Raw genomic sequence first — 27292 nt, 5'->3', positions numbered from 1 at the left:
AATGGAGACTCTGTTCAGACTAAGGAGTGACAGACTAAGGAGTGACTTCATACACGAGGCGACAGGAAATCGTTCAGAGTCCCTCAATCCCACTCCCTTGCAGTAAGGCCAGAGCTTTAAAAGGATGAAATAGTCAGTTTAAAAATCAAAACAACATAAAAAGATATACATAGAGACCTGTCCCCACCTCTGTCCTCTTCCACCCCGTTTCCACCTGCTTCTATGGATATTTACTTTGATGATTTCTTCTATAGTTTTTCAGCTCCTTTATGCAAATGCAAGCAAATAGGGTCTATATCCTAATATTCCTCTGCTTTCTGACACTTGCTTTCACTTGACAATATATTCTACATGAGAACATGGAGAATTTCCTTATCAGTGAGCTCTTGACAGAAGTATGACAAACTCTTTAAGAGTTTTCCTTTTTATAAACTCTTCCTTTTTAAAACCCTTCATATTCTTCAGACTCCCTGACAGAGAAACTATTTTAACTACTATATAAAGCTACTTTGAATACCAAAATAGATAAGAGGTGAAGTCCTAGAAATGGAAAAATATAATATTAAAAATGGACAAAAGATATAGAAAGGAGATTCTAGGAACAAGACCATGCAAGTGGCTGTGGGACTGGAAAGGAAGAGACAGATATTTAATAATTAAATGAGATGGATACAGGAAGCAAAGTAGTGAAAAAAGTCAAAGACAACTCCTGGGGAACTAGGATGATGGTAGTAGGAACTAAGTTCACATGAATATTAGACTGGGAAAGGCTACATGTAGAGTGAAGCCAGGAAGGGACGGGGGGAGGTGGAAAACAAGATGTTAGAGCTGCCTTTCAGGCCCTCACAATCTGCTCCAGCCAACCTTTTTTAGCACTGTTCACTAGGTTCAGTTCCCTCTAGTCACTTAAATACCTCCCTGACTTTCCATTAAACATCGTGTATACTTTTAATCCTCTAGGCTTTGGCTCAGGTTATTCTCTTAGCTTTTTAATATATTTCTCCTTCATCATCTGCCCAGAGAATTCTACTCATTTTTCAAGGTCCAGCTTCTCTGCAACTCTTCAATCTTTGTTCTTTCCCCTTCCTGCCCCTCTCCCAATCTCCTTCGCTGAAGAATTTATTACTCCCTTAAGTATGTACTGACAGCACTTTATACACCTCTCCGTAAGAACAATGATCACACATCATATTACTCTCCTTGGTTTACACGACACCTTCTAAAACTGTAAACTCCCTCGAGTGTGTCCAATTAATCATTTAACCCTAGGGGTCTAACACAGCGTCTGGCTCAAAACAAGTGCTTGATAAAATATTTGTTGGATTTCTAAGAGCAGGACGTATACAGATCAAGCAGTGATCTTCAAGTCATGAAAGTAGATAAATGAACTCCTGGAAGTGAAAAATGTAAAGAATCAGGTTTTTAGTGATTTATTATATATAATATTAATTTAAGTACGCTAAATGCCATAATGGAATCTAATGTCTGTACCCACATAAATCAATGAACCACGTTTTTTCACTGATTTATGTAGGTACAGACATTAGATTCATTTTGCTCTTCCTGATGTATATCTTACTAACACTGTACCTTCTAATGAGCAATGGAAATAGAATCCAAAAGCAAGTTAGTCTGACTGCTAATGGGTAGGGAGTTTCTTTGGAGCTGATGAAAATGTTCTAAAATTACACTGTGGCTGTGGTTGTACAACTCTGTGAATATACTAAAACCCATTAAATTGTATACTTTAAATAGGTGAATAGTATGGTATGTGAATTAAACCTCAATAAAGCAGTCAAACAAAAGTAACTTAGCATTTCACTATACTGATTGGGAAGGAGGGAAAGGAATGAAGTAGAGATTTTCTAACCTGTGTAAGAGAATTAGTATCTGTTCAGCACCCATTATGTGCAAGGCTACCACTTTCAAATGTTTGTAAACAGAACCTCAGGACCCTCTTTCTGAAACCAAATCTTGTCAGAACCCTAAACATAAAATAGATACAAGTGACGCATTAAATGTCTCTATAGAGCTCTAGGGTACCAGAGAACAGTGTTTAAAAACTATTAACTTAGATTATCCCATTTAATTCTCCAAATAACACTATGAGCTAGGAATTATTAGTCCCATTTTAAAGATGGAGAAACAGACACACAGAAACATAAATTTATTCAAGGTTACCAGAGTAGAAGTAGTAGAGAGTTGAGATTCAAATCCAGGTCAGACTCCAATGTACACCACAGATAAAGAGTAGGGAAAATTACATTTTCCTCAAGAACAATTTATGCTTCCTTTGTATATGCTTTATGAAAGAAAGTATATTTGTCAATTAGTACATAACTTGATTTTTTGGGTAATACACATAAGTATATGTGGCGAAAGGTTACTTTGTCCAGAGATGTAATATCTATAGGTCCTTTCCTTATTTTTTTAAATAAGGAAAAATACTAAGAGAAACAACTTCTATAATTCCAAAGATTGATTATTCTTATACAAGATGAGTTCAAAGGAGAATACAATTTTGATAACAAGAGTTACAAGGAAAACAGACAAGTTAAAAATATAAAACAAAATAACAAAGTCAAGATAATAAACAGATTTTTGGTAGCTTTAATAAATATCAAGATTAACTGAGTAAGAAGGGAATATTATAGAAAACCAAAGATTATGTATGAAATACAAATTATATCTAGTGAAAATAAACTCTCAGAGCCATGAATTTCTCCAAAATCCCTTTAGAAGGGCTTTCTAAGAGAGGAATCTGATAAAAAAAATCTAGTGTTTTTCTCCAAATTCCAGTTATCAGTGGACAGCCAGGCTGATGTTTTTCACATTTCAGTATATTGCCTCAACATTTATATAAAATTAACATTTCATATATCTATCTATGGCCTTTTTTGACTGGGAAAAGCCTACTGGGTTTGAAAGGAACAAAAGAAGGAGGCACTTTTAACAACTAGCTTTTCCATTCCCTCACCATAATGGCTCCTAGGAGTCATCTGGGATGTATAAGCAGTACCCATATTTTACCTTTCAAAAATACATTACCTAGAAACATTTGTCAGATGACCAATACAGGACAGGAAAGGAATTCCCTTTCCCTTCCTAGGATTGTGGGGGATTTTTCCTTGTCTTTACCATTCCTCTTTCCATCCAGCTACAGACACCACCATTCTGGGACTACCTACTCACTGCCAGCTACAACTCTCATTTCTCACCTCAGTCTAGGACTGGTTGATGACAAAGACTAGAGTAGTATTTCTTGGCCTTCTCTCTCCTCCAAGCCCAAATCTATCCCCTAGCACTAGTCAGCAGTGCAAGTAAAGGCGAGAAGGGATTAGAGAGTTATACTTCCTTTTACTATTAAGAATCCCAATCTTCTCCTCCTCCTACTTCTTACAGGAAGGAGAGGGGATGATAAACCCTTCCCTGCTGCAACACAACATCAGGAACATTCCAGACTATGGATTAAATAGGATTTTTAGGACAGGGACCAATCTGCCACATAGTATCTATAGGAAAGAATATCCTAAGCTAAAATGACTTTAGAACTGCTCTTTTAGGATATAACCTATACCCAAGTTGAAGATCATTTAGATCCTAGCCTTTCTTGTTCTTTCTTTCTTCTTCCCATGTTTAGTTTCTATCATCTTTTAGGGCTGTATTTGGATATCCCTTTCTCCAGGTGGGTAGCAGCTGTATGTTGTATTGGTCTGTATATGTGACTAGAGCATAAACTCTAGTTTATACTAGATTACTTGTTCATTATTGTATGCCTTTACCCTGCAAGATGACTGGAATTCTCCAAAACGCAACTGCTTTCTGTAATATAACAAAATAGCACATTAATATACTTCTAGTTATTTAGGTGTGTATTCTGTCGCATTTCATACTGGTGGGTTTGCATGGATTTGCCAACATGAAAAGTTATGTTGCACAAAAACCAGATGATCCATGAAAATATATTTGAAGGTGTTCTTTAACTCAGATGGCTGAAAATATTTACTATAGAGAACCTGCTCATATGCCAAGGTGACTTAGAAATCTGGAATAAAATCCATCCTTATAGCTCTACCTCACTTCTGTGCAGAGATGGGACAGCGTAACGTCAAGATGAGGAACCTGGTTAGGATCTTCAGTTTCTACAACAGGCTATCAACCTTACTAGCTGGTTACCTCATTTCCAAAAATATGCATTTTTCTCTCAACCAAGAACACAAAATTTTTAGCATTCCAGGACCAAACCAGAATGTGTAACCTCAACTAGAGTCTCTGCTATCTAACTCTTATCAAGAGCCCAACTGAAAAAAGTGATATTAATATATCTTTTAAAGAATATGCCATCTTTCCACACTAGCTACTAAAAATTTTATTCTTAGTTTAAGAAAAGCCACTAGAATGCTATAAACTTAGACCTTACTATCTTGGTCAATCATAAAATTGCCGTCATTGAATTATACTTTAATATTACACTCTTGACTATCATTACAGTTGTCAAATTAAATCCATGAGAGTAACTGGTATTAAAATACTGCATCATTACGTCACTCAACTTACTCTAGATAATGTCTAATACAAGCAATGTCTTTTGTAATATGATGCTAAGGAACACTTTGCTTAGAATAAAAAACAGAAATTCTCCTCTCTGATAATAAGTTTTTAAAAACTTCATCACATCTCTTTTTTATCTTAGTTGCCAGAAAATTCAAAGCCAAATTTGAGAATCACCATTATTAACTATATAGCAACTATTCTGAGTTGTTACTTCATTATTTTTATGGGGTGTACTAGTTGTAGAAGCTGGCTTAAATCTATTTTTGAATAAGGAAACTTTATTTACTCTATAAATTTGCTCTCTATCTTAACTCCTACTAAAAATATTTAAATTCTGACTAAAATGATCTATGTAATAATTTAAAATGTACAAGAAGTGATCTTTAGAGATGACTAGTATTAAAAATACTAATGTTAGCAACCTTATCATAACAAAATACCAAAAGTTGCTTTATCTATAATATTTCCAGAGAAAATTGAGCTATACGTGGCACTTGTAAACTATTATGTCTTATTTTATCATGACTCTCAGAAGCATTTAGTTTTAATTTATACCACCAACGTGTTGAACTCTTAAAAGATATAACCATGGTGGAGATAGGTGAGCACTCTCCGGCCCCCTGACAGCCCTGTGCATGCATACGACTGCTCTCCTGGCTGGAGTGCCCATAGTACCGCTGTGGCCCCAATGGTGGGAGTGCACCTCAGCACGACTGCAGTAATAGGTGGTGGCAGCCCTGGGCCCCTATGTGATCGCTTTCCCATCCAGTGGGAGAGCCCACAGTGCTGCCACAGATCCAGGGAGTGGCTTAGGCTCAGATCTAGTGGGGAGGCCCCACTCACCATGCACGACGGCCAGTGCAACCTAGGAAGAGGTGGTGGCAGATCTGCGCACCCAGGCAAATGACTTCCCGGCTGCCAAGAATGCCCACAGTACTGCTGCAGCCCTGCAGATGGGAGTACATCTTGGCGGGACTGTGGCAGCAGGTGGCAGCAGCCCTGAGCCTCAGTGTGATCTCTTTCCCATTCAGTGGAAGAACTCATAATGCCACTGCGGTCCCAAGGAGTGGCCCAGGCTCCGACAGGCACAGGTTCCAGGGATTGCAGCAGGTTCAGAATACACAGCTCCTGCTCCCCTGCCCTCCTGGCGGTGGCAGGTAGAATGTGCAACCAGATACTACCATTATGTGAAGGCACAAATCCACTCCATCAAATAGTATGAAGTGGTATATTAATGCTCCAGACCAGAAGGAAAAATCCAGAAACCAATCCTGAAGGCACAGAAATTTAGAATCTAAATGACAGAATTCAAAATAGCTACCATGAAATAATTCAACAAGTTACAGGAAACCTCAGAAAAGTAGTTCAATAGAATCAGGAATAAAATTAAGGAACAGAGGGAATTCTTCACAAAAGAGATTGAAACTATAAAGAAAAACCAATCAGAAGTGTTGGAGATGAAAAACAACAAATGAGATAAAGAAAAACCTGGAATCCTTAAATAACAAAGCTGATATTACAGAGGATAGAATTAGCAACTCAGTGGACACAAATACAGAAAAGCTTCAGATGGAGAAAGAACTAAGAACAAAAAGAAATGAAGAAATTATCTGAGAAATATCTGACTCAATTAGGAAATGCAACATAAGGATAACAGGTATTCCAGAGGGAGAAGAGAGGGAGAAAAGAGCAGAGAGATTGTTCAAAGAAATAGCTGAGAACTTCCCAAATCTGGGGAAAAAGCTGGAATTACAAGTAAAAGAAACTAAGAGAACTCCTATTATGTAAAAAGATCTTCTCCAAGGCATATAGTAGTAAAACTGGCAAAAGTCAATGACAAATAAAAATATAAAGGGCAGCAAGGAAGAAGAAAATAACCTATAAAGGAATCTCAATCAGGTTTTCAGCAATTTCTCAGCAGAAACCTTACAGGCTAGGAGAGAATGGAATGACATATTCAAAATTCTGAAAGGCAAAAACCTTCAGCCAAGAATACTCTATTCAATGAAAACATCCTTCAGATATGATAGAGAAATAGAGAAACTTTCCCCAACAAAAGCTGAGGGAATACATTGCCATAAGACCCCCCGCCCCAACAAGAAACGATCAACAAGGCCCTCACAACTGAAAAAAAAAAGAAAGGGGTTACAAGGCCTTGAGCAAGGAGATAAACAGGCAGATAAAATCAGAAAATTGCAACTCTCTATAAGAACAGGTTAGCAAACAATTATAACATTAAAGATAAAGGGGGAAAAAAAATCAAGGATAAACATAATCGGTTTATTTTTAACCACAAACTCACAATACAAAATGGAATAAGTTGTGACAAGAGTAACTTAGATGGGGAAGAGGAAAGGGATGGAACCTGATTAGACTAAGGAACTAAGAGGCTATCAGAAAATGGACTATCTCATCTATGAGATCTTTTATACAAACCTCACAGTAACCACTAAACAAAATATCAGAACACAGACACAAATGATAAATAAAGAGAAAACTGAGAAAACTATCACAGAGAGCCACCAAACTGAACTGGCAGTCCGAAATACACAGGATGAGAAACAAGGGAAATACAGAAGTACTGGAAAACAAGTGATAAAATGGCAGTATTAAGCCCTCATATATTAATAATCACTCTAAATGTAAATGGATTGAATTCTCCACTCTAAAGACAAACACAGGCTTAGAACAAAAGGATGGGAGACAATACTCCAAGCTAATGGCAAACAAAAGAAAGCAGGTATTGCCATACTTACATCAGACAAATAGACTTCAAGATAACAAAGGCAGTGAGAGACAAAGAGGGGCAGCATATGACAAAAGGGACACTCCACCAAGAGGACGTAACACTTATAAACATACATACACCTAACACAGAGCACCAAAGTACATAAAGCAACTATTAACTGACCTAAAAGGAGATATTAACAGCAACACAATAATAGTATGGGACCTTAACACCCACTTATATCAATGGATAGATCACCCAGACAGAAAGTCAACAAGGAAACAGTGGAACTAAATGAAAACCTAGACCAGATGGACTTAAGATATATAGAACATTCCATCCCAAAACAGCAGAATACATATTCTTCTCAAGTGCACATGGAAAATTCTCAAAGATGGACCATATGTTGGGAAACAAGGCAAGCCTCAATAAATTTAAGAAGATATTGAAATCATATCTAGTATCTTTTCTGACCATAATGCTATGAAACTAGAAATCACCTAAAAGATCAAAGTTGGGAAAGTGACAAATATGTGCAGACTAAACAACACGCTACTGAACAACCAATGGATCACTGAAGAAATTAAAGGAGAAATAAAAAAATATCTGGAGACAAATGAAAATGAAAATACACCATACCGACTCATAGGGGATGAAGCAAAACTGGTCCTAAGAGGGAAATTCATAGCAATACAGGCCCACCTTACAAACAAGAAAAATCTCAAATAGGCAATATTAAATGACACCTAAAAGAACTAAAAAAAGAAGAACAAAGCCCAAAGTCAGCAGAAAGAGGGAAATAATAAAAATCAGAGCAGAAATAAATGAAATTGAAACAAACAAAAAAAAACAGTAGAAAGGGTCAACGAAAGAAAGAGCTGGTTCTTTCAGAAGATAAAATTGACAAACCCTTAGGCAGACTCACTAAGAAAAAAAGGAGAAGGCTCAAATAAATAAAATTAGAAATGAAAGAGGAGAAATTACAATGGATACCACAGAAATATAAAGAATTACAAGAGAATACTATGAAAAACTATATGTCAACAAATTGGACAACCTAGAAGAAATGGATAAATTCTTAGACTCATACAACCCCCCAAAACTGAATCAAGAAGAAAGAGAGAATCTGAATAGACCAATCACAAGTAAAGAGATTCAAACAGTAATCAAAAACCTCCCCAAAAATAAAAGTTCAGGACCAGATGGCTTCTCTGCAGAATTCTATCAAACATTCAAAGAAGCTTTAATACCTATCCTTCTCAAACCATTCCAAAAAACTGAAGAAGATGGAACACTTACTAACACATTTTACAAGGCCAACATCATCCTAATCCCAAAGCCAGACAAGGACAACACGAAGAAGGAAAATTACAGGCCAATATTGCTGATGAACATAGATACAAAAATCCTCAACATAATATTGGTAAACTGAATACAGCAATACAATAAAAGGATCACACACCATGATCAAGTGGGATTTATAGCAAGGATGCAGGGATGGTTCAACATCCACAAACCAATCAAGGTGATACACCACATTAACAAAATAAAGAATAAAAACCACACGATCATCTCAATAGATGCAAAGAAAGCATTTGTTAAGATCCAAGATCCATTTATGATAAAAACTCTCAATAAAATGAGTATAGAAAGAAAGTACCTCAACTAATAAAGGCCATATATGACAAACCCACAGCCAACATCATACTCACTGGGGAAAAACTGAAAGCCATCCCTCTGAGAACAGGAACAAGACAAGGGTGCCCGCTCTCACCACTCTTATTCAACATGGTACAGGAAGTTTTGGCCAGAGTAATTAGGCAAGAAAAAGAAATAAAAGGTATCCAAATTGGCAAGGAATAAGTGAAACTCTTGCTGTTTCCAGATGATATGATTTTATATATAGAAACCCCTAAAGAATCCATTGGAGAACTATTAGAAATAATCAACAACTATAGCAAAGTTGCAGGGTACAAAATCAACTTACAAAAATCAGTTGCATTTCTATACTCTAATAATGAACTAACAGAGAACTCGAGAATACGATCCTATTTACAATCACAACAAAAAGAATAAAATACCTAGGAATAAATTTAACCTATACAATGAAAACTATAAGACATTATTGAAAGAAATTGATGATGGCACAAAGAAATGGAAAGATATTCCATGCACATGGACTGAAAGAATAAATATGGTTAAAATGTCCATACTATCTAAAGCAATCTACAGATTCAATGCAATCCCAATCAGAATCTCAATGACATTCATGGTCATGTAAAGAGAACCAAGAATCCTAAAATTCATATGGGGCAACAAAAGACCCGAAATAGCTAAAGCAATCCTGAGAAAAAAGAACAAAGCTAGAGGCATCACAATCTCTGACTTCAAAATATACTACAAAGCTACAGTAATCAAAACACTGTGGTACTGGTACAAAAACAGAAAAGACAGATCAATGAAACAAAACTGAAAGCCCAGAAATAAAACAATACATCCATGGACAGTTAATCTTTGACAAAGGAGCTAAGAACACACATTGGAGAAAGGAAAGTCTCTTCACTAAATGGTGTTGAGAAAACTGGACAGCCATATGCAAAAGAAATGAAAGTAGACCATGATCTTTCACAATACACAAAAATTAACTCAAAATGGATTAAAGACTTGAAAGTAAGATGTGAAACCACAAAACTCCTGGAAGAAAATATAGGCAGTACACTCTTTGACCTTGGTCTTAGAAGGATCTTTTCAAATACCATGTCTACTCGGACAAGGGAAACAAAAGAAAAAATAAACAAATGGGACCTCATCAGACTTAAGAGCTTCTACAAGGCAAAGGAAATCAGGAACAAAATGAAGACAACCCAATTGGAAGAAAATATTTGCAAATCATATATCTGACAAGGGGTTAATTTCCAAAATATATAAAGAACTCATACAACTCAACAACAAAAAACAACCCAATCAAAAAATAGGCAGAGGATATGAACAGACATTTTTCCAAAGAAGATATATGGATGGCCAACAGGCACATGAAAGATGTTCAGCATCACTAACCATCAGGGAAATGCAAATCAAAACTACAATGAGATGTCACCTTATACCTGTTAGAATGGCTATAATTACCAAGACAAAAAATAACAAATGTTGGAGACAATGTGGAGAAAAGGGAATCCTCATACACTGCTGGTGGGAATGCAAACCAGTACAGTCACTACAGAAAACAGTATGGAGATTTCTCAAAAAATTAAAAATAGGGGCTGGCCCAGTGGCACATCGGTTAAGTGTGCACGTTCTGCTTTGGCAGCCTGGGGTTTGCCGGTTTGGATCCTGGGTGCAGACACGGCACCACTTGGCAAGTCATATTGTGGCAGGCATCCCACATATAAAGTGGAAGAAGATGGGCAAGGATGTTAGCTCAAGGCCAGTCTTCCTCAGCAAAAAGAAGAGGATTGGTGGCAGATGTTAGCTCAGGGCTAATCTTCCTCAAAAAAAAAAAACACAACAAAATTAAACATAGAAATACCATATGACCCAGCTATTCCACTACTGGGTATTTATCCAAAAAACTTGAAATCAACAATTCAAAGAGACTTATGCACCCATATTTTCACTGCTGCATTATTCATCACACGCAAGACATGGAAGCAACCCAAGAGCTGATCAGCTGATGAATGGATAAAGAAGTTGTGGTATATATATATACAATGGAATACTACTCAGCCATAAAAAACCAAAATCATCCCATTTGCAATAACATGGATGGACCTTGAGGGTATTATGTTGGGTGAAAAAAGCCAGACAGAGAAAGACAAACACTGTATGACTTCACTTATATGTGGAAGATAAACAAATACATGGACAAAGAGAACAGATTAGTAGCTATCAGAGGGGAAGGGGGTTGAGGGGTGGGCATAAGGGGTAAATGGGCACATATATATGGTGACTGACAATCACGTACAACTGAAACTTCACAATGTTATAAATTATGACCTCAATGAAGAAAAAAAAGATATATCCAGGAAAAGAAGAGCAAATTAAATCCAAAGTAAGCAGAAGAAAAGAAATGATAAAAATCAGAGCAGAAATCAACGAAATTAAAAACAAGAAATCAATAAGGAAAATCACTGGAACCAAAAGCTGGTTCTTTGAAAAGGTCAATAAAAGTGATAAACCTCCAGCCAGATTAACTAAGAAAAAGGAGAGAAGACACCAATGACTAATATCAGAAATGAAAAGAGGTGCCATCATTACTGATCTCATGATATTAAAAGGATAATAGACGAATATTTTGAACTCTATGTCCACCAACTTGATAACCTAGATGAAATGAACCAATTCCTTAAAAAACATAATCTACCAAAACTCATCTAAGGAGAAATAATCTGAATAGGCCTATATCTATTAAAGAAACTGATCAATAATCTATAACCTTTTAAAACAGAAAGCATCAGGTCTAGGTGGGTTCATTAGTGAATTCTACCAAACATTTAAGAAAGAAATTATACCAATTCTCTACAATCTCTTCCAGAAAATAGAATGCAAATGATGGGAAACTAGATGCTTTTCTGCTAAGATCAAGAACAAGGTAAGGATGCTCCCTCTCACACTCCTATTCAACACTATACTGGAACTCCTAGCTAACACAATAAAAAAGAAAAGGAAATAAAAGACATACAGATTGAGAAGAGAGAAATAAAGCTTTGTTTGCAGAAGACGCAATTATCTACGTAGAAAATACCAAAGAAACACAAAAAAACTCCTGGAACTAGTATGTGACTACAGCAAGGTTATAGGAAATAAGGTTAATATACAAAAGTCAACTGCTTTCCAATATACTAGCAACGAACAAGTGAAATTTGAAATTGAAACACAATACCATTTTCATTAGTACTTAAAAAATAAATGAAATACTTATAATATGTATAAGATCTATATGAGGAAAACTACAAAACTGATGAAAGAAATCAAAGAAGAACTAAATAAAGACATATTCCCTGTTCAGGAATAGAAGACTCAATATTGTCAAGATGTCAGTTCTTCCAAACTTGATCTATAGGTTCAACACAATCCCAATCAAAATCCTAGCAAGTTATTTTGTGGATATTGACAAACTGAATCTAGGGTTTATACGAAGACATGAAAGACCCAGAATAACCAACACAATATTGAAGAAGAATAAAAAGGATGGAGGACTGACAATATCTGATTTTAAGACTTACTACTAAGCTTCAGTAATTAGGACAGTTATGGTATTGGTAAAAAAAAGTAGACAAAATATATCGATGAGAGTGCAGAAAAAGACCCACGAAAAGTTGGCATGATCAATCTTTTTAATTTTAGACATTTTAATAGATGTGTAGTAGCATCTCATTGTGGTTTTAGTTTGTATTTTTCTAATAACTATTGATGGTGAACTTGTCATCTGTATATGGTTTTTACTCAAGTCTGTTCAAATCTTTTGTGCATTTTTTGACTGGGTTGTTTATTTTGAGTTTTGAGAATTCTTCATTTCTCAGTTTAATCTTTATGAATCTAATTGTTAAACTGATCCTTGCTAAATGACAATACTTCATTTTCACAAAAGCAGATGGCAGAGAAGTGAGAACAAATTGCTAGAGAAAAGTAATTTCACACTTTTTTTTTCGAGACTGGAAGTAGTCTTCAGAAATTTACAGTGAGTGAGAAGTTGAAGGATATTCTACTCACTCAAGAGCTATCTTTGGTCATACTTGGAGAAAGGAAACTTCTTCAAGTTCTGATAGTGGCTAATCTTACTTGGGATGACAAGAGGTAAAAGACAGTGATAACTTGTCCACTGGAGACTTTCTGTTACAGAATATATCTTCCCCCTGCCTTGAAGAAAAGACACTAACGTTGTATGAACATTCACTTGGTTTGTATACTGGATAAGAGATTATTTTAAATAGATCAGTCACAATCTAGCCAGACCAATAGACACATGAAAAGATGCTCATCATCACTAGTCATCAGGGAAATGCAAATCAAAACTACACTAAGATATCACTTTACACCTGTTAGAATGGCAAAAATATCCAAAACCAAGAGTGACAAATGTTAGAGAGGTTGTGGAGAAAAAGGAACCCTCATACACTGTTGGTGGGAATGCAAACTGGTGCAGCCACTATGGAAAACAGTATGGAGATTTCTCAAAAAGTTAAAAATAGAAATACCTTATGACCCAGCCATCCCACTACTGGGTATCTATCCTAAGAACCTGAAATCAGCAATTCCAAAAGTCCCATGCACCCCTATGTTCATCGCAACATTATTTACAACAGCCAAGACGTGGAACCAACCTAAGTGCCCAGAAACTGATGATTGGATAAAGAAGATATGGTATATATATACAATGGAATACTACTCAGCCATAAAAAGGACAAAATCGTCCCATTCACAACAACATGGATGGACCTTGAGAGTATTATGTTAAGTGAGATAAGCCAGACAGAGAAAGATGAACTCTGTATGACTCCACTCATAGGTGGAAGTTAACATATAGACAAAGAGAACTGATCAGTGGTTACTAGGGGAAAGGGGGGTGGGGGGAGGACACAAAGGGTGAAGTGGTGTACACACAACATGACTAACAATAACATACAACTGAAATTTCACAAGGTTTGTAAACTATCATAATCTTAATAAAAAAGGGGAAAAAAATCTAGCCAGAGAAATGTTTTGATTTCTAGTACAGTAAAATTTCTTCCCTACTGTGATCAGGAAAGTAGTGATAAGTTAATCAAAGTCAGCTAATGTAAAGAATGATAAAAAAAGAATCTGTGTTGTATACATACGTTTTAAACATCACCTTTTAACTTAAGACCTAAAGTGTACAATTGTCTGTCCATCTTGATGTAGGTTTAAGACCTTTTCTTTGAGTACAGAGGTTCACTGACTGAAACGTTTTTCTTTCTTGTATAAAGCACACTTAGATGGGATTACCTCCAGTTTCAGTTCTTTTGAAGTGGAACAAAAATATTTATAGAGATTTGCAAAGCAATTTCAGTATTTTTCAAGACTTTCCGATCTTTCGCAGTTTTAACTCACTACTACTTTAAACAATAATTAAATGGTCCATCACTGAGTCTTTCTAAGACATGTAACTTAGTTTTATAGACACAATCCTCTTTTTTTACTCATACAATGTTAAAATAAACTGGAATCAAATACAAATAACTCTTTGGTAAGCAAAAAATCGAATCTGTGAAGCATACTAGCTGCCAGTTGTCAGCAGGTCAATAACGTGGCCAGCAGCCATTATGTTTTATGGAAGGACTAAAGGCATCAATTAATTTGGAGTGTTGACTAGTAGAGAGCAATTAAGAGAGTTTCCACTTTCGGGGCTGGCCCCGTGGCCGAGTGGTTAAGTTCACGCGCTCCACTTTGGTGGCCCAGGGTTTGGACCCTGGGCACGGACATGGCACCACTCATTAGGCTATGTTGAGGCAGTGTCCCACATGCCACAACTAGAAGGACCCACAATTAAAATATACAACTATGAACTCAGGGGATTTGGGGAGAAAAAAGCAGGAAAAAAAAAAAGATTGACAACAGTTGTTAGCTCAGGTGCCAATCTTTAAAAGAAAAAAAATAACTAGCCCTTAAAAAAAAAAGAGAGTTTCCACTTTATTTTGAAAGCTTATCTTCCCCTAAGAAAGATAAAGTAGGTGAGCCAAAGGAAAATTAGCCCCCTGGAGGAGGGGCTGTAGTCAAAAGCTAGCATTATTGGCAAGGGCTAAGTCTTATTCAGAGTGTAGACCTAAGGCAGTACATGATTGCTTGATCAGATGATGTCTTTAGATTTAATTCACTACCCCTTAACTTTCTCCACAAGAAGCAGCAAAACAAACATGAGGATTCAGCACCAATGAAGCCTCAATCCACAACAGTTTATTAACAGCTTGTCCTTTGCTGGCTACATCAGGACGGAGCACTCAGATGGTAGAGCTCTTCCTTTCAGGTGGGAGCATTAGGGGAAAGAGCACATAATGCCATTCCCATCTCTTATCTACTATGACTTACACGCAGGCATCTTTTCCTTTTGTTAGGTATCTGATGCTAAGAGTACTTGATTCATTTTGACTATGCAGGTAGGCTAAAAACAGAGTAAATGAAAATTTGTCTATAAACTAGTTAAGTAGTCCAAGAAGCCATTCCCCAACATCCAAGAGGGGAAAGTCATAATTGTATTAAAAATGAAAGAACTGCTAAAGAAGAGGTTTAAAAGGTATGGATTACTCAAAACAAATGAGGATTCAACAATTTACTCTTTAATCTATTAGACCAAAATTAACTACTCAAGCCACTAAAATCTTTAGAATGTCAATAAACATATGTGATAATATTTGCCAAAGTTGTTGCAAACTAGTGTGCTCTTTCTAACTTTCCAGCAAAGTATCGATTGCTGGATAACTGCCAGGACCTCTAAAGAAATTCATTTCTTCCAGTACTGTGCTTCAGAAAATGATCTAAGGAAAGGTAAGCAGCAGCTATGAACTAAACATTCCAAAAGGAGAAATATGCAAAAGTGTAATACAAATACCAAGAGAAGTGTTCTGAGATCTCTGCATAAAAAGTCATAAAATTCTTGCAAATAATAATAAAAAATATTTATTGCCTAGGTGACTAAATATTTACAAAGAAGTGAAGCTCAGATGGTCGATAAATTCTAGGGAAAAGACCAAGAGATCATGGAGAAAAACACTTCTTTAATTAACATGATAGCCAGAGGTAGATGGTATAATACAGTAGCATACAATTAAACATGCCACTTAAAAGTAAATATTATAAAGTTGGAAATTTAATAATTATGGAAAATTATATGAAGAAATTTTATAACTAGGAGTAATGAGAAATAATGGAAACAATAGAGTTTATGTGCTAGTTTTGATAAGGGAGAAGAACAGCTTAAAAGAGATGGTCAACATTAAAAGAGGACTCTTCACAGGAAACAGCCCAATTTTTCTATACTAATAGATTTTCTTATATCAGGATAATGCTTTTAGAATATGTGGTTTATTAATTACAACTATAATTTACATGTAAATATTTAAAATAAACATGCTCCTTTACCTATGGTATAAAAAAAAAATATTAATTTGGATTCCTAGAATGACCCAAAGAGAAATACTGTGTCCTATACATGACATTATTTTTCCTCTGCAAGTGCATGTCCTTTATAGCATAGTTTCTTTAAATCAGATCCATTAGGAAAAGGGTGTCTTTCTTGAGTTCCAGCAAAACAATTATTCCAAAATGTGTAGTTTTTATATAGAACCACTTAACACCTTAAATAACAGATTAGTTTCTTAGCATAAGATGCTATGCCAGACAATTAGCAGCCCTGGAAGAAATTTTTCTATAAAGAAAGCCAAGTGACCAGGTCTTAAAGCAGAATTGTTTGGGTCAGGCATGGTGGCATATTAAAGGATCTCAGACAGAAGGCTGCTGTTAGCACAAACTGATTCTGAAAAACTCATATAAAATCATTAGTGTAAAATCAAAAATAAGCATCATAAAAATTTTCCTTAAGTAAATTTTGCCTTAAAAAACACTATTTTTCACCAATATAGCTACACTAGCCATCTTCCAGTTCCACACTTATTTCCAGAACTCACCTGTCCCTCACATTCCTTAGTCCATTCTCCAGTTAAAACACAAATCAGATCACGTCATTAATCTCCAGTGACTTCCCATCATACTTAAATTCCTATTTCTCTTGATCCCATAGTCTATCACTCTTTCCTTCCTCACTATAGACACATTAGTCTTCTAGGTCCTCAAACACACCAACTTTGTTCATGTCTTAAGGCCTTTTGCACTTACTTTGCCTGGAATGCTTGGCCCTGAGCTTTTCACTAACTGGCTCCTTCTTGGGATTCAGGTCTTAACTGGAACATCACCTCTTCAGAGGTGACCTCCCTAACCACTTGCTCTAGAGTAGCCCTTGCAGGCAGGCTCCATCACCTCACATCACTGTTTTTGCTGTTTTCACATCACCTAAATGCCTAAAGTTATCTTGTTTTCCAAGTTGTTTACTTTGTTTATTGTTACTACAATATTAGCTTCAAAAGAACAGAGAACTTGTCTTGTTTACCACAGAATCTTTCGGGCCCAGCATGATACACACTGAGTCACTCAATAAACATGATTGAATAAGTAAATTACTTTAATCAGAATTTTCTCAAACCGTAAGTTCTAGTCTCTGACCCAGAGTATATTCACATTTATGTGTAGCAGGATAACGTTTGTAAAGTTTTATGAACAACATGAAACTATGCACTTGCCATAGGTACAATAATTACTTTGGGCTACACAACTCAGTTTGGTAGTAGGAGCTAAGTTTGGCATTCTCTTGGTTTTACAGCTGTGAGAACTGAGGTCAGAAAGTAAAACGTAAGAATTAATAAACATTTAATAATGAAAAAACCCCCAAAAAACTGTAAGTCAAAGGAAACTCAGAACAGCTTAAATCTCAAAGCACAACTAGGACTATTAACAACTGCCGTAACTTCTTAGAATTTATTCTTATTTGTCTATTTATGTGCATGTAGCACCCAGCACCCTACCTGACATATAGCAAGTATTCAAAACACGTTTAATGGATTATAAGATGCTTATTGCATAATTAGTTTAACAGATGTAAACCAGAATCTGTATTTTCTTTTAGCGCAATAAGTTTTTGTTTAACCTCTCACAGTAGATTCACAGTCTTCATGTTTAGCCTTGTAAGCAAAGCCTTTCTCTCCTACTGGAGGAAATTCTCAATAAAGCTGTCTGTTTTATTTCACCTGGTTATATATATTATCTCCACAGGAGACAATGACCTCAGGTAAACAGATCTGAGCAGCTTTGTTCAAATTTACAGAGATGCTACATGTGGAAGTGAAAATATCATCAGCAGAATCATCTACAGACTGCACAATTGTTTCTATTCCTGTAGCTACATGAAAATAGCCGGTATCAATATCAAGATGTGGAACAATAACAATAAAAATTAGGTTGTCAGCTTAATAGGAATTATGCAGGTTTAAATTCCATGCTGCACAATGCCCATTATCTACCAAGAGTAGCTCCTTTCTAATGTTCTATGATGTTTTAAATCATTAAAAAAGAAAAATGTTTAAGGCCCTTTTCCACAAATTCAAGATGTTAACCATTATCTTTGACAGGCAGCAAGTAAATTCAGCTTTTTTACATTGCTTTTTCACATGTATCATATCAAATAGAAAGTAGGGTCTGTAATAACCACATCCTAGCATATGGTTAATCTGTCACTGGAATTCAGCTCCATGTCCAGAGAATAAATAAAAGTAGAATTCTGAAGAACTAATTAAGTGAAGTTGATATGGGGTAATCATGAATAAAGTAATGAGAAAACAGAACTATGATAACATATAAAAGATCCAATATATTTGTTTCAAAAATCACAGTACAACATAAGTCAGTAAAAAGCTTTAACACTAACAGACTCATCTAAAACTAAAAAGTTCAAAAACAAGTTACATAATGAGGTGATGTTATTAATGGATATTTTAGTACTACAGCAAAAGGGATGTCTAAATCTGTATTACTGATAGTTAGAGGTTTTCTGTTAACAGAGTAATATGTGTAGAGACAGTATTGGGCAGCACAACATAACAGAAATATCACAGATTCTAACTTTTATTTACTGAATGTGTGACCTTAGGCAATTCACTCATCTTTCTGGATTCTTAAGTGTGCTCATTTGCAAAAAATGAAGGTAATAATGCTGTCTTCAATAATTATATCTCATAACATTACAGCGAGGGCTCAACAAGATAATGAATATAAAAGCATTTTACAAAGTATAAAACCCTACATAAACAGAAGTTATACCGTAGGGAGAAAAAAGTTAAATTTACCTTTATATGTTCTAAAACAGCAGTTGCAACATTTGTATGGAGATCAATAAGTCTTTTTTTTTCAAGGAGTTCTGGCAAAGAACTACAAGTATCAAAAAACTGAAAATTAACCATTAAATTTTCTAAGTAAATGACACAGACTTTAATAAAACTCACACCTAGGTGTTTCCTTTGAGGAAACTTGGAACAGTAAAACAGTGACAAAATGACTAATTAAACTCTTAACTGAATTTAATCTCTAGGTTTGAAGACATACAGTATTTACTACTTTAATACAGGTGAAATGCTTCTTATTTTAAAATAATCTGCCTCCCAAATATCATTATTTCCACCATTTCATTTTCTGATTCCAAAATTTGGAGATTTAGAATAAAATCAGACTAATGGAAATACGATTTTACCAATATTTCTAAAACACGTTTCCTCTCTCCTTGATGGCATTTAAAGTATCAAAAAGAAACTGCTTAAGCTTTAGCTAATAAAATAAGAGCAGCAATGAGAAAATTAATAATAACTTACATTACTTTATCACCAATACTATCTTCTTGGTAAAATTACCCCCAAAGAAGCAAATGATGTGCTATCTGTTAGAGGGAACTTGAACCAGCTGAAGCATGTTAACAGCACAAGTTAGTTCTTTAAACTTAAAGATATATGCTATTATCTACTATTTTCGATTATAAAAACTATTAACCAATTTTTTAACCTTCAAAATAAATCTTATCAACAGAAAGACTTCAAAGAGGATAGATTACTTACCTAACAGCTGACGTTAGCTTAGCAGTATTGTCAGAAAGCATACTTATGGCTCCTTCATCTTCCCCTTCTAGTCCCTGGGAAAGAAAAAAAGGTCCCAGTAACTACTCAGAAATCCCAAGCACAAGCATAAAAATTAAAATATTCCTAAGATCTCTGATAAACAGTAAAATTCAGTTAACTCAGAATAACAATTCTTCTCCTCTAAGGAGCAAGCACATGCATTTTTGATAGTTATAGAAAAGTTCTAGTCACCACCAGTCTAATAAATGGTTGGATGACTAAGAAAAGGATCAGCTGGTATTTTTAGGTAAAGAAACAGGCCCAGAGACCTGCCACAGGTCACAGAGGAATAAACAGGACAGCTGGAATCTGAAGTCAGATCAAAGTACAGTAGAATGAGCAGCACTGGAACACGTCTTTCTAAAATGAAGCCACATTATATATTTTTTCAAATCACAAAGTCATACTATTCTTTTAAAAAATGTTGCTATTCTCCTCAGCATTTACATTTCTTTTTAAAAAAAGATCTTTTATATAAGTTGAGAGTATTTTTGTTGTTAGTAAAGCAATGAATGGCCTTGAGTATTTACGAAAACTAAAAAAAAAATTAACCTCTTTCTCCCTCCCAGATGTCCTTCTGCTTCCCTATAATTCTTAGAAAGCAAACAGAATCTTACCATGATGCTTTTAAGTCGTTTAACCTCATCTTCCTGTGCTCTGTAAGATTCTAGTTCTTGCTGAACTGATTCTGCAACTTCTGGGAATGGACTGAAACAATATTGCACAAGAGGAACCATGAATATGACATTAAAAGATTGATTTTTGTGTATTTTGAAATATATACAGGAAGCACTTATTATCTGAAATGTACTTATTTTGATTTAAATGTTTTATATATAACATAGGCAGAAAACATTTAGTATAAATACAACCACATATCCTTGTGATATCTTTTATATCATAAATACTATTTCTTTAAAATGCCTATCACAATACTCATACATCTATAAACAAATTAAAATCTTATTTCTATTCTTTTTATTAACCATATCACATTTTCTCTTCACCTATATACTGTTAGGAAAAAAGGGAAAATATTTAAGTGACTGAAAAATAATGGAAAAGAAGTCATGATATATTAAACTTCAATTAAATATTGTCACCCAAAAAGTAACATATAGTCTCAAAGGGTCCATGCAACTATAAAAGACAGTATTTAAAAAATATTACATCAAGTAATTGTGGAAAAAAAATCTTTTAATTCTGTAAACTTAATATCCTAAAACACTACTGGTAAAAATAGAAAACAGGCCAAGTTTTGTTGGTCTAATGCCTGATATCTTCTTCCAAGCGAGCCAGTTTAGCAGTAATTTCCAGAGACTTCAGACACAACTGATCTGCAATCATTGAGCAGCTCAGGTAGAAAAAGTGTCACACAGCACTCATCTTGAATAATTGTAGATGAACATATGTTGACCAAGAAATGGCTCCTAACATGAATATTTTTCATCTACAGCCTGAGGAGAGGCCAGAAGCTTTCTCTCCTTTATGAAAGAAAAGGTCATGTCTCATCAGCAATGAAACAAAAACCTTTCCTCCCTCCTCAGCCCCAACACTTGAGAACACTGCCCTAACAATCAGCACATTTCATCCAACAGAGACTGACAGAAATGACAGAAGTTCCTGAAAGGATTTTGGAGAACAAGCCCAGTTTTACATGACAACTGCAGGCACTAACCCCAGCTAACCCCACTAACTCCAGCCCCAGCAGAGTTTATGTTGGCAAGAAACAGCACTGAGCATGTAAAATGTGCTGGTTGAACTAGATGATCCTGAAAGTCTCCACTATCTTCAGGTCTCAGAGCTAACAGACAACCGCTTACATTTACTGAGTGCTTACTGTATGCCAAACACTACGCTAAGAATTTTCTCTATTCTCTCAGTTAATGCTAACCCCAGTCTTGGTGAAGTACACAATAGTAACAGTAAGACCAGGGACTTCAGGATCTGCCAGGACTGGGTTTTAATGAGAGCTGGATGACTTTGGGCAAGTTACTCCTTTCTATTACTTCCCTTAATCTTCATATCAACCTTCTGAAATAGGGCAATAGGTATCATTAGCATTCCCACATTTTACTGATGAGGAAACTGAAGCTCAGACAGATTTAAGTCATGTGTTTAACTCTACGCTGTCTCAGTGTCTTTGTGCCACATCATCATTATAGTACCATATTCAGAGTGAAGGCTAGTCAGGGCTATTCCTATGTACAGACAAATTATTAAAGTTCTTACTATTCAAATGAATTTCTCAGATTGTTCCTAAGCATGTTTAAAGAAAATATTCAAAATTTCCATATTTGAATGAAGAGTTTTTGTGTTTTTTTAAAGACTGGCACCTGAGCTAACATCTGTTGCCAATCTTTTTTTTTTTTCTTCTTTTTCTGCTCCCCAAAGCCCCCCAGTACATAGTTGTATACTGTAATTGTGGTCCTCCTGGTTGTGGCATGTGAGACGCCGCCTCAGCACAGCCTGACGAATGGTGCCATGTCTGCACCTGGGATCTAAACCAGTGAAATCCTGGGCCACCAAAGTGGAGCATGGGGACTTAACCACCTGGCCACGGGGCGGCCCCCAAGAGACTTTTCCTTAAGTTTTTCTCTATTAGGGAATGTGAACTTTAGAATTAACTTTAAAATATCCTCCATCTTCTATAAATAATGTAAATGTAATTTCTTGCACTTCATCCTTCTGGAAGGAAATGTAGCCTATGGAATTCCAAAGAGAAAAAAATAATTTAAAACAAAATAAATTGTAACAGTATCTAAAATTGCCATAGGCAGAAAGAGTAAGATAGTGACTTTTCTCTGCAAAGAAAAATCAAATTCTTTGTTGTAGCAATGTGATTTTCCGGTGTTTAAAAAAAAATTATAAATAAAAAAGATAAGGCATACAAAAAAACCCAGCACATTGAACCAAGTCTATATCCTACTTCTCTTTAAATATTAATGAGGCCAAAAAGAACAGCCATATCAAGGACATAGATACAGTAAAATTTAAAATATTCAAAAATAATAAACAACATTGTATTTCAATAATTATTAATGAGCAACATTCTTTTTTCTCTCAGAGGATGAATTTTCATTTATTTATCTTTTAGGCGAGGAAGATTGGCCCTAAGCTAACATCTGTGCCAGTCTTCCTCTATTTCGTATGTGGGATGCCACCACAGCATGGCTTGATGTGCGGCGTGTAGGTCTGTTTCTGGGATCCAAACCTGTGAACCTTGGGCCCACTGAAGTGGACTGCACAAACTTAACCACTACACGACTGGACTGGCCCCTCAGAGCAACGATTTTTTTTGTTTGTTTAGAATGATTTCTCTAGCCATAATAACTGCCAGATAACTTTTATAACAATTACTGAGCCCACGAGGTACCCTAAACTTTAAGACGACATAGCAACACATGGGATACATATATTTGCCTACAACAAATCATGTGGCAAATTATTACAATTTTTTCACCTATTATTTTTGATGTACTGTGAATAAATCTGTTTTTCAGGCTTAAGTGTTCTCGCCACAGATATCTAAAACTGTCTTTTTATAATGGAAAACATGGAACAAAAAGGAAAAATCACACCTCATTGTTTCCCTGTCACAAAAACCTATTTTAATGAAAGGCAGAAATGACCCATCACAGAGGGTCAGTGACGATAACGACAAAATTTAGAAAGACAAATCTACAAAATCAAATGGTATGAGCTTACTGAAAAGAGAAGCAGCCCCTACAAAACAACTAACAAAAACCCTAGGAATCAGGAAGAAATTGAGCAACAAAGATACATATCTATAGACTATTTAATTAAAGCTCCTACTCATTGTGTAGATGAACCAGCATGACTTCTTTGATTTATTTAATCAAATTCATTAAATTCGATGACATCATTTCTTTTTAGAGGTTTACTTACTGATTTTTTCTTACTTACCTTCCTTTATGTTTCTGCCAAAATTTATCAACTGGAGTTAAATCATAAGACTTTTTGTTTTTTCTCTTTGGTCTAGCACCAGCTGGAGAGTTTTCCACTCCTGAAGATTCTTCCAAATTAACTCTGTTTAAGTGGAAATCCTAGGAAAACATAATACTGTTTTAAATAACAGTTTTCTGAATTTAAGTACCATAACATTTCCTACAACAAGGAAAATAATCTACACAGATTCTTGTCTTTTCTAATATTTCCAAGGACAAAACACAGATGTGAAAATTAAAAGACCTCCTTCTAATGTTTTGTTACACACACATGCACTTTTATTTATTCTAATTAAAATAATAGATGTATATGATTGAAATTTTAAAAAATACACAAAAAACCGTGTAAGTTTCTCGTGTATCCTTCTAGAAACATACTTTTGCATATTAGCAGCATACACATATACTTCTAATTTTACTTTAAAGAATAGGATTACATTATCCATTTTGTAGTTCACTTTTTCTTTTAATAATGTATTTTAGAGCTCTTTCCCTATCTGTATATGTACCTCTACCTCATTTTTATCAATGGCTACACAGTAGTCCAATATTTGGCTGTATCTATTTATTTGACCAGGCCTCTTGATGCCTAGTTCTTTCCAGTAACAAACATAATCTTAAATATAATTTTTAAACTCTTAGAGATTCTTAACATTCTGATGGGTTACTTGATTGGATTGCATTTAAAAAAAATTACAATAGAAGCTACAATAATAACAAAACTCCTTTCACATAAATTCTAAGAGCTAGTTAGACCAGTAGTACTTGCTAAACTTGTCTGCCTAGAACTAACTTTACTCATGTGAAGCTTGATTTTTTTGCCCTTTCTCAAAAAAAAAGGAAAAACAACAAAACCAAACCATACAAAAAACAAAATAAGAGTGAACATCTTTTTTATCCTTTCCCTCTCCCCTTCTTGCATTAGACCTGTGGGTTCCTTCATGTAAGAGCACTTCAACTCTACTCTGAAGAATAGTGAGCTAGAGATAAAACATGGCTATCAATAAGTGAGTTAATAAATGATGACCAAGCAAGAAATTACATGGAGAATTATCTAGCATGAGTGTGATACAATTATCTTAGTTCTAAGATATAAGTTTTTGATTAATGATTAAAGTTCTAGGTCTTAGCAAATTGAATGTACTGAATACAATTTAATCTCCTCCTGATAAAATAAGGTCATCAATACTGAGTCTAGATCCTTAGACCCTACCAGGTAACTTTCTCAGATAAATCCTTTACAACAGCTTACTTCCTTGCCATTTTCCCCTATGACATGAAAAAAAAGAGTACAAAATATATAGATGTCTAATTGCCATAGTGGAGTAAGTAACAAGTTTATTGACAAAGAAGGGTACACTGTTATATTTCAACCTGTTAATACTATGTCCTTCCCATAGACTCCTCATATTATCATAGGATAAACATATCAGTAACCTTATTTAATTCCTCTCACTTTCCCATCCCTATATCTTAACCTCACTTTGCACAACAAATCATGCATATAGGCAGAAAGTAAATATAGCACAATTGTGAAAAACTATTTAAAACAATAGATATTAATAGCTACATCTGAGAAGAACCCATTTTTAAAAATTACCTAACAAAACAAAAGATACTGAAGAGAAACATTTTTCTATAGTTGTTTTATTAACTAGAATTTCTAGTGAAGTTCTACTTCCATGGTGATGACACAGCTCATTCAAAATAAAAGTAACTTGTTAGCAAAATTACTGCTCTAAAAATAGGAGAGCATGTTATTATTGAAGTATTGATAGAATACTTAAAAACACAAAATGATAAAGGAATAAAAGATGTTAAGAGTTTTGAGAAATAACATAGTAGCGGCAAGAACATTTCCATTGTTTGCATAACAGCCAGGCAAATAATGAAAAGTAATTTCAATGTTGAAAACTGGGAAATTAGAACATTCTGTGCTGTACTCAACCACGTTAAAGAAACTATACACAAAAAAAAGACAACAGAATTGGTTTTAACGTGGTAGAGTCTAACATGTTTCCACTGATATTCACAATTTCCTTACTTAGAAGACTGAACAAAGGTGTCCCAAATCACCAGATACAAATAAATCCCATTGGGAAGGGCTAACCACATGGATAAGTCTTCAGCAGTCTTGTTTTCCTTTCATAAGCTAAAGCCGATCAGTAGAACCAGACAGAGCTAAAGTAACAAAATTACCTTTGGATAATATAGGTGATACCTATTTATGCAGAGCTAAGATTACATTTACATGAGAAAAAAAGCATAATAAAATAAAAGTAACTTTTATTTTTGACAAAGGATTGAGCCAAATCTAATCAAGTCTCTAGATCTACCTGTTTATAGAAAATGCTGGGGATAGAGAAACATGTCAAATTGTAACCCACAAAGATACAATCAACCAAACGCAGAAATACAGGAAATTCTTTAGAAAAACAATCCAATTCCTTCAACCAAAAAATAGTAATAGAAAAACAGTGGGAAGAGAGAAATTGTTGCAAATTGAGAAAATAAAAGATATATCAACCAATGCAATGTATTGTTTGGATACCTATCTGAAGAAAACAACTGTAAAGATGTACCTTTGAAACAATCAGAAAACAGTGAATACAGAGCTAGTATTAGATATTACCAAAGAATAACTATTAATTTTGTTGAGTATGATAATAAAATTACAGTATTTTTTTTCAAAGATATATGCAGTAGCATTTATATATAAGATCATATAATGCCTGGGATAAGATGTGTAAGATGCATATTGCCCAGGAAGCCAAACAGTGCACATGGAGGTTCATAATAGTATTCTATTTGTGGTTTTATATGAAATATTCCCTAACAAAAGTCCTAAAATTTTACAAGAAACAGGACTTAAAGTACAACCCACAACTGTTTGCCCCTTGCCATAGTGATTGTGAAAGTATGTGTTGAGATGGGGCCTCGTCACCCTGAGTTCGTGAGTGACTGATGAGCAGAGCTCCCCTCCCCACCACCCATCCACATTGGACAAGGAACATGAAATACTGTGAACAAAAAATAAATATTGGTTATTTTGATCCACTGAGGTTTGAGGGTTTATACTGAGCAACACAACCTGACCTATCCTAATTCAAAGGCCAAGGTGTTCTACACAGATTCAGCAATGTCAGGGACACTTCGATAAGCTTGTTCACGTCTGTTAAAACAAAATTCCCCATAATTCTAGGAATCACGAGCCAGAAAACTGCCCAGAGATACGTCGTTGGCAATGTGCAATATTTTCTATCAGTCTTCATGTAATAATCTCAACTTATAAGCTATTTATTCAGTCTCTAAACTAG

General features: G+C 35.1%; 1 protein-coding gene across 2 annotated transcripts in view; it reads right to left on the bottom strand.

Moving 5' to 3' along the window:
• Window positions 1–27292, bottom strand: part of SCFD1 (sec1 family domain containing 1) — a 100148-nt gene that overhangs the window by 40480 nt on the left and 32376 nt on the right. For both annotated transcript variants that reach the window (XR_011428349.1, XM_003363690.5), the window contains exons 11-14: window positions 23935–24074; window positions 20625–20715; window positions 19948–20021; window positions 19189–19270 (exon numbers count right to left, since the gene is read on the bottom strand). Coding sequence is in view for 1 of the 2 variants with exons in the window: in XM_003363690.5 (XP_003363738.2) it covers window positions 19189–19270; window positions 19948–20021; window positions 20625–20715; window positions 23935–24074 (387 nt within the window). In the remaining variant the exon portion in view is untranslated. The remainder of the gene's footprint in view (window positions 1–19188; window positions 19271–19947; window positions 20022–20624; window positions 20716–23934; window positions 24075–27292) is intronic.

Source organism: Equus caballus, chromosome 1, assembly GCF_041296265.1.
Source record: "Equus caballus isolate H_3958 breed thoroughbred chromosome 1, TB-T2T, whole genome shotgun sequence".
In the NCBI taxonomy this organism is placed as follows: Eukaryota; Metazoa; Chordata; class Mammalia; order Perissodactyla; family Equidae; genus Equus; species Equus caballus.
The sequence above is the reverse complement of the archived record's forward strand: the minus strand, read 5'-3'. Positions and strand labels throughout refer to the sequence as shown.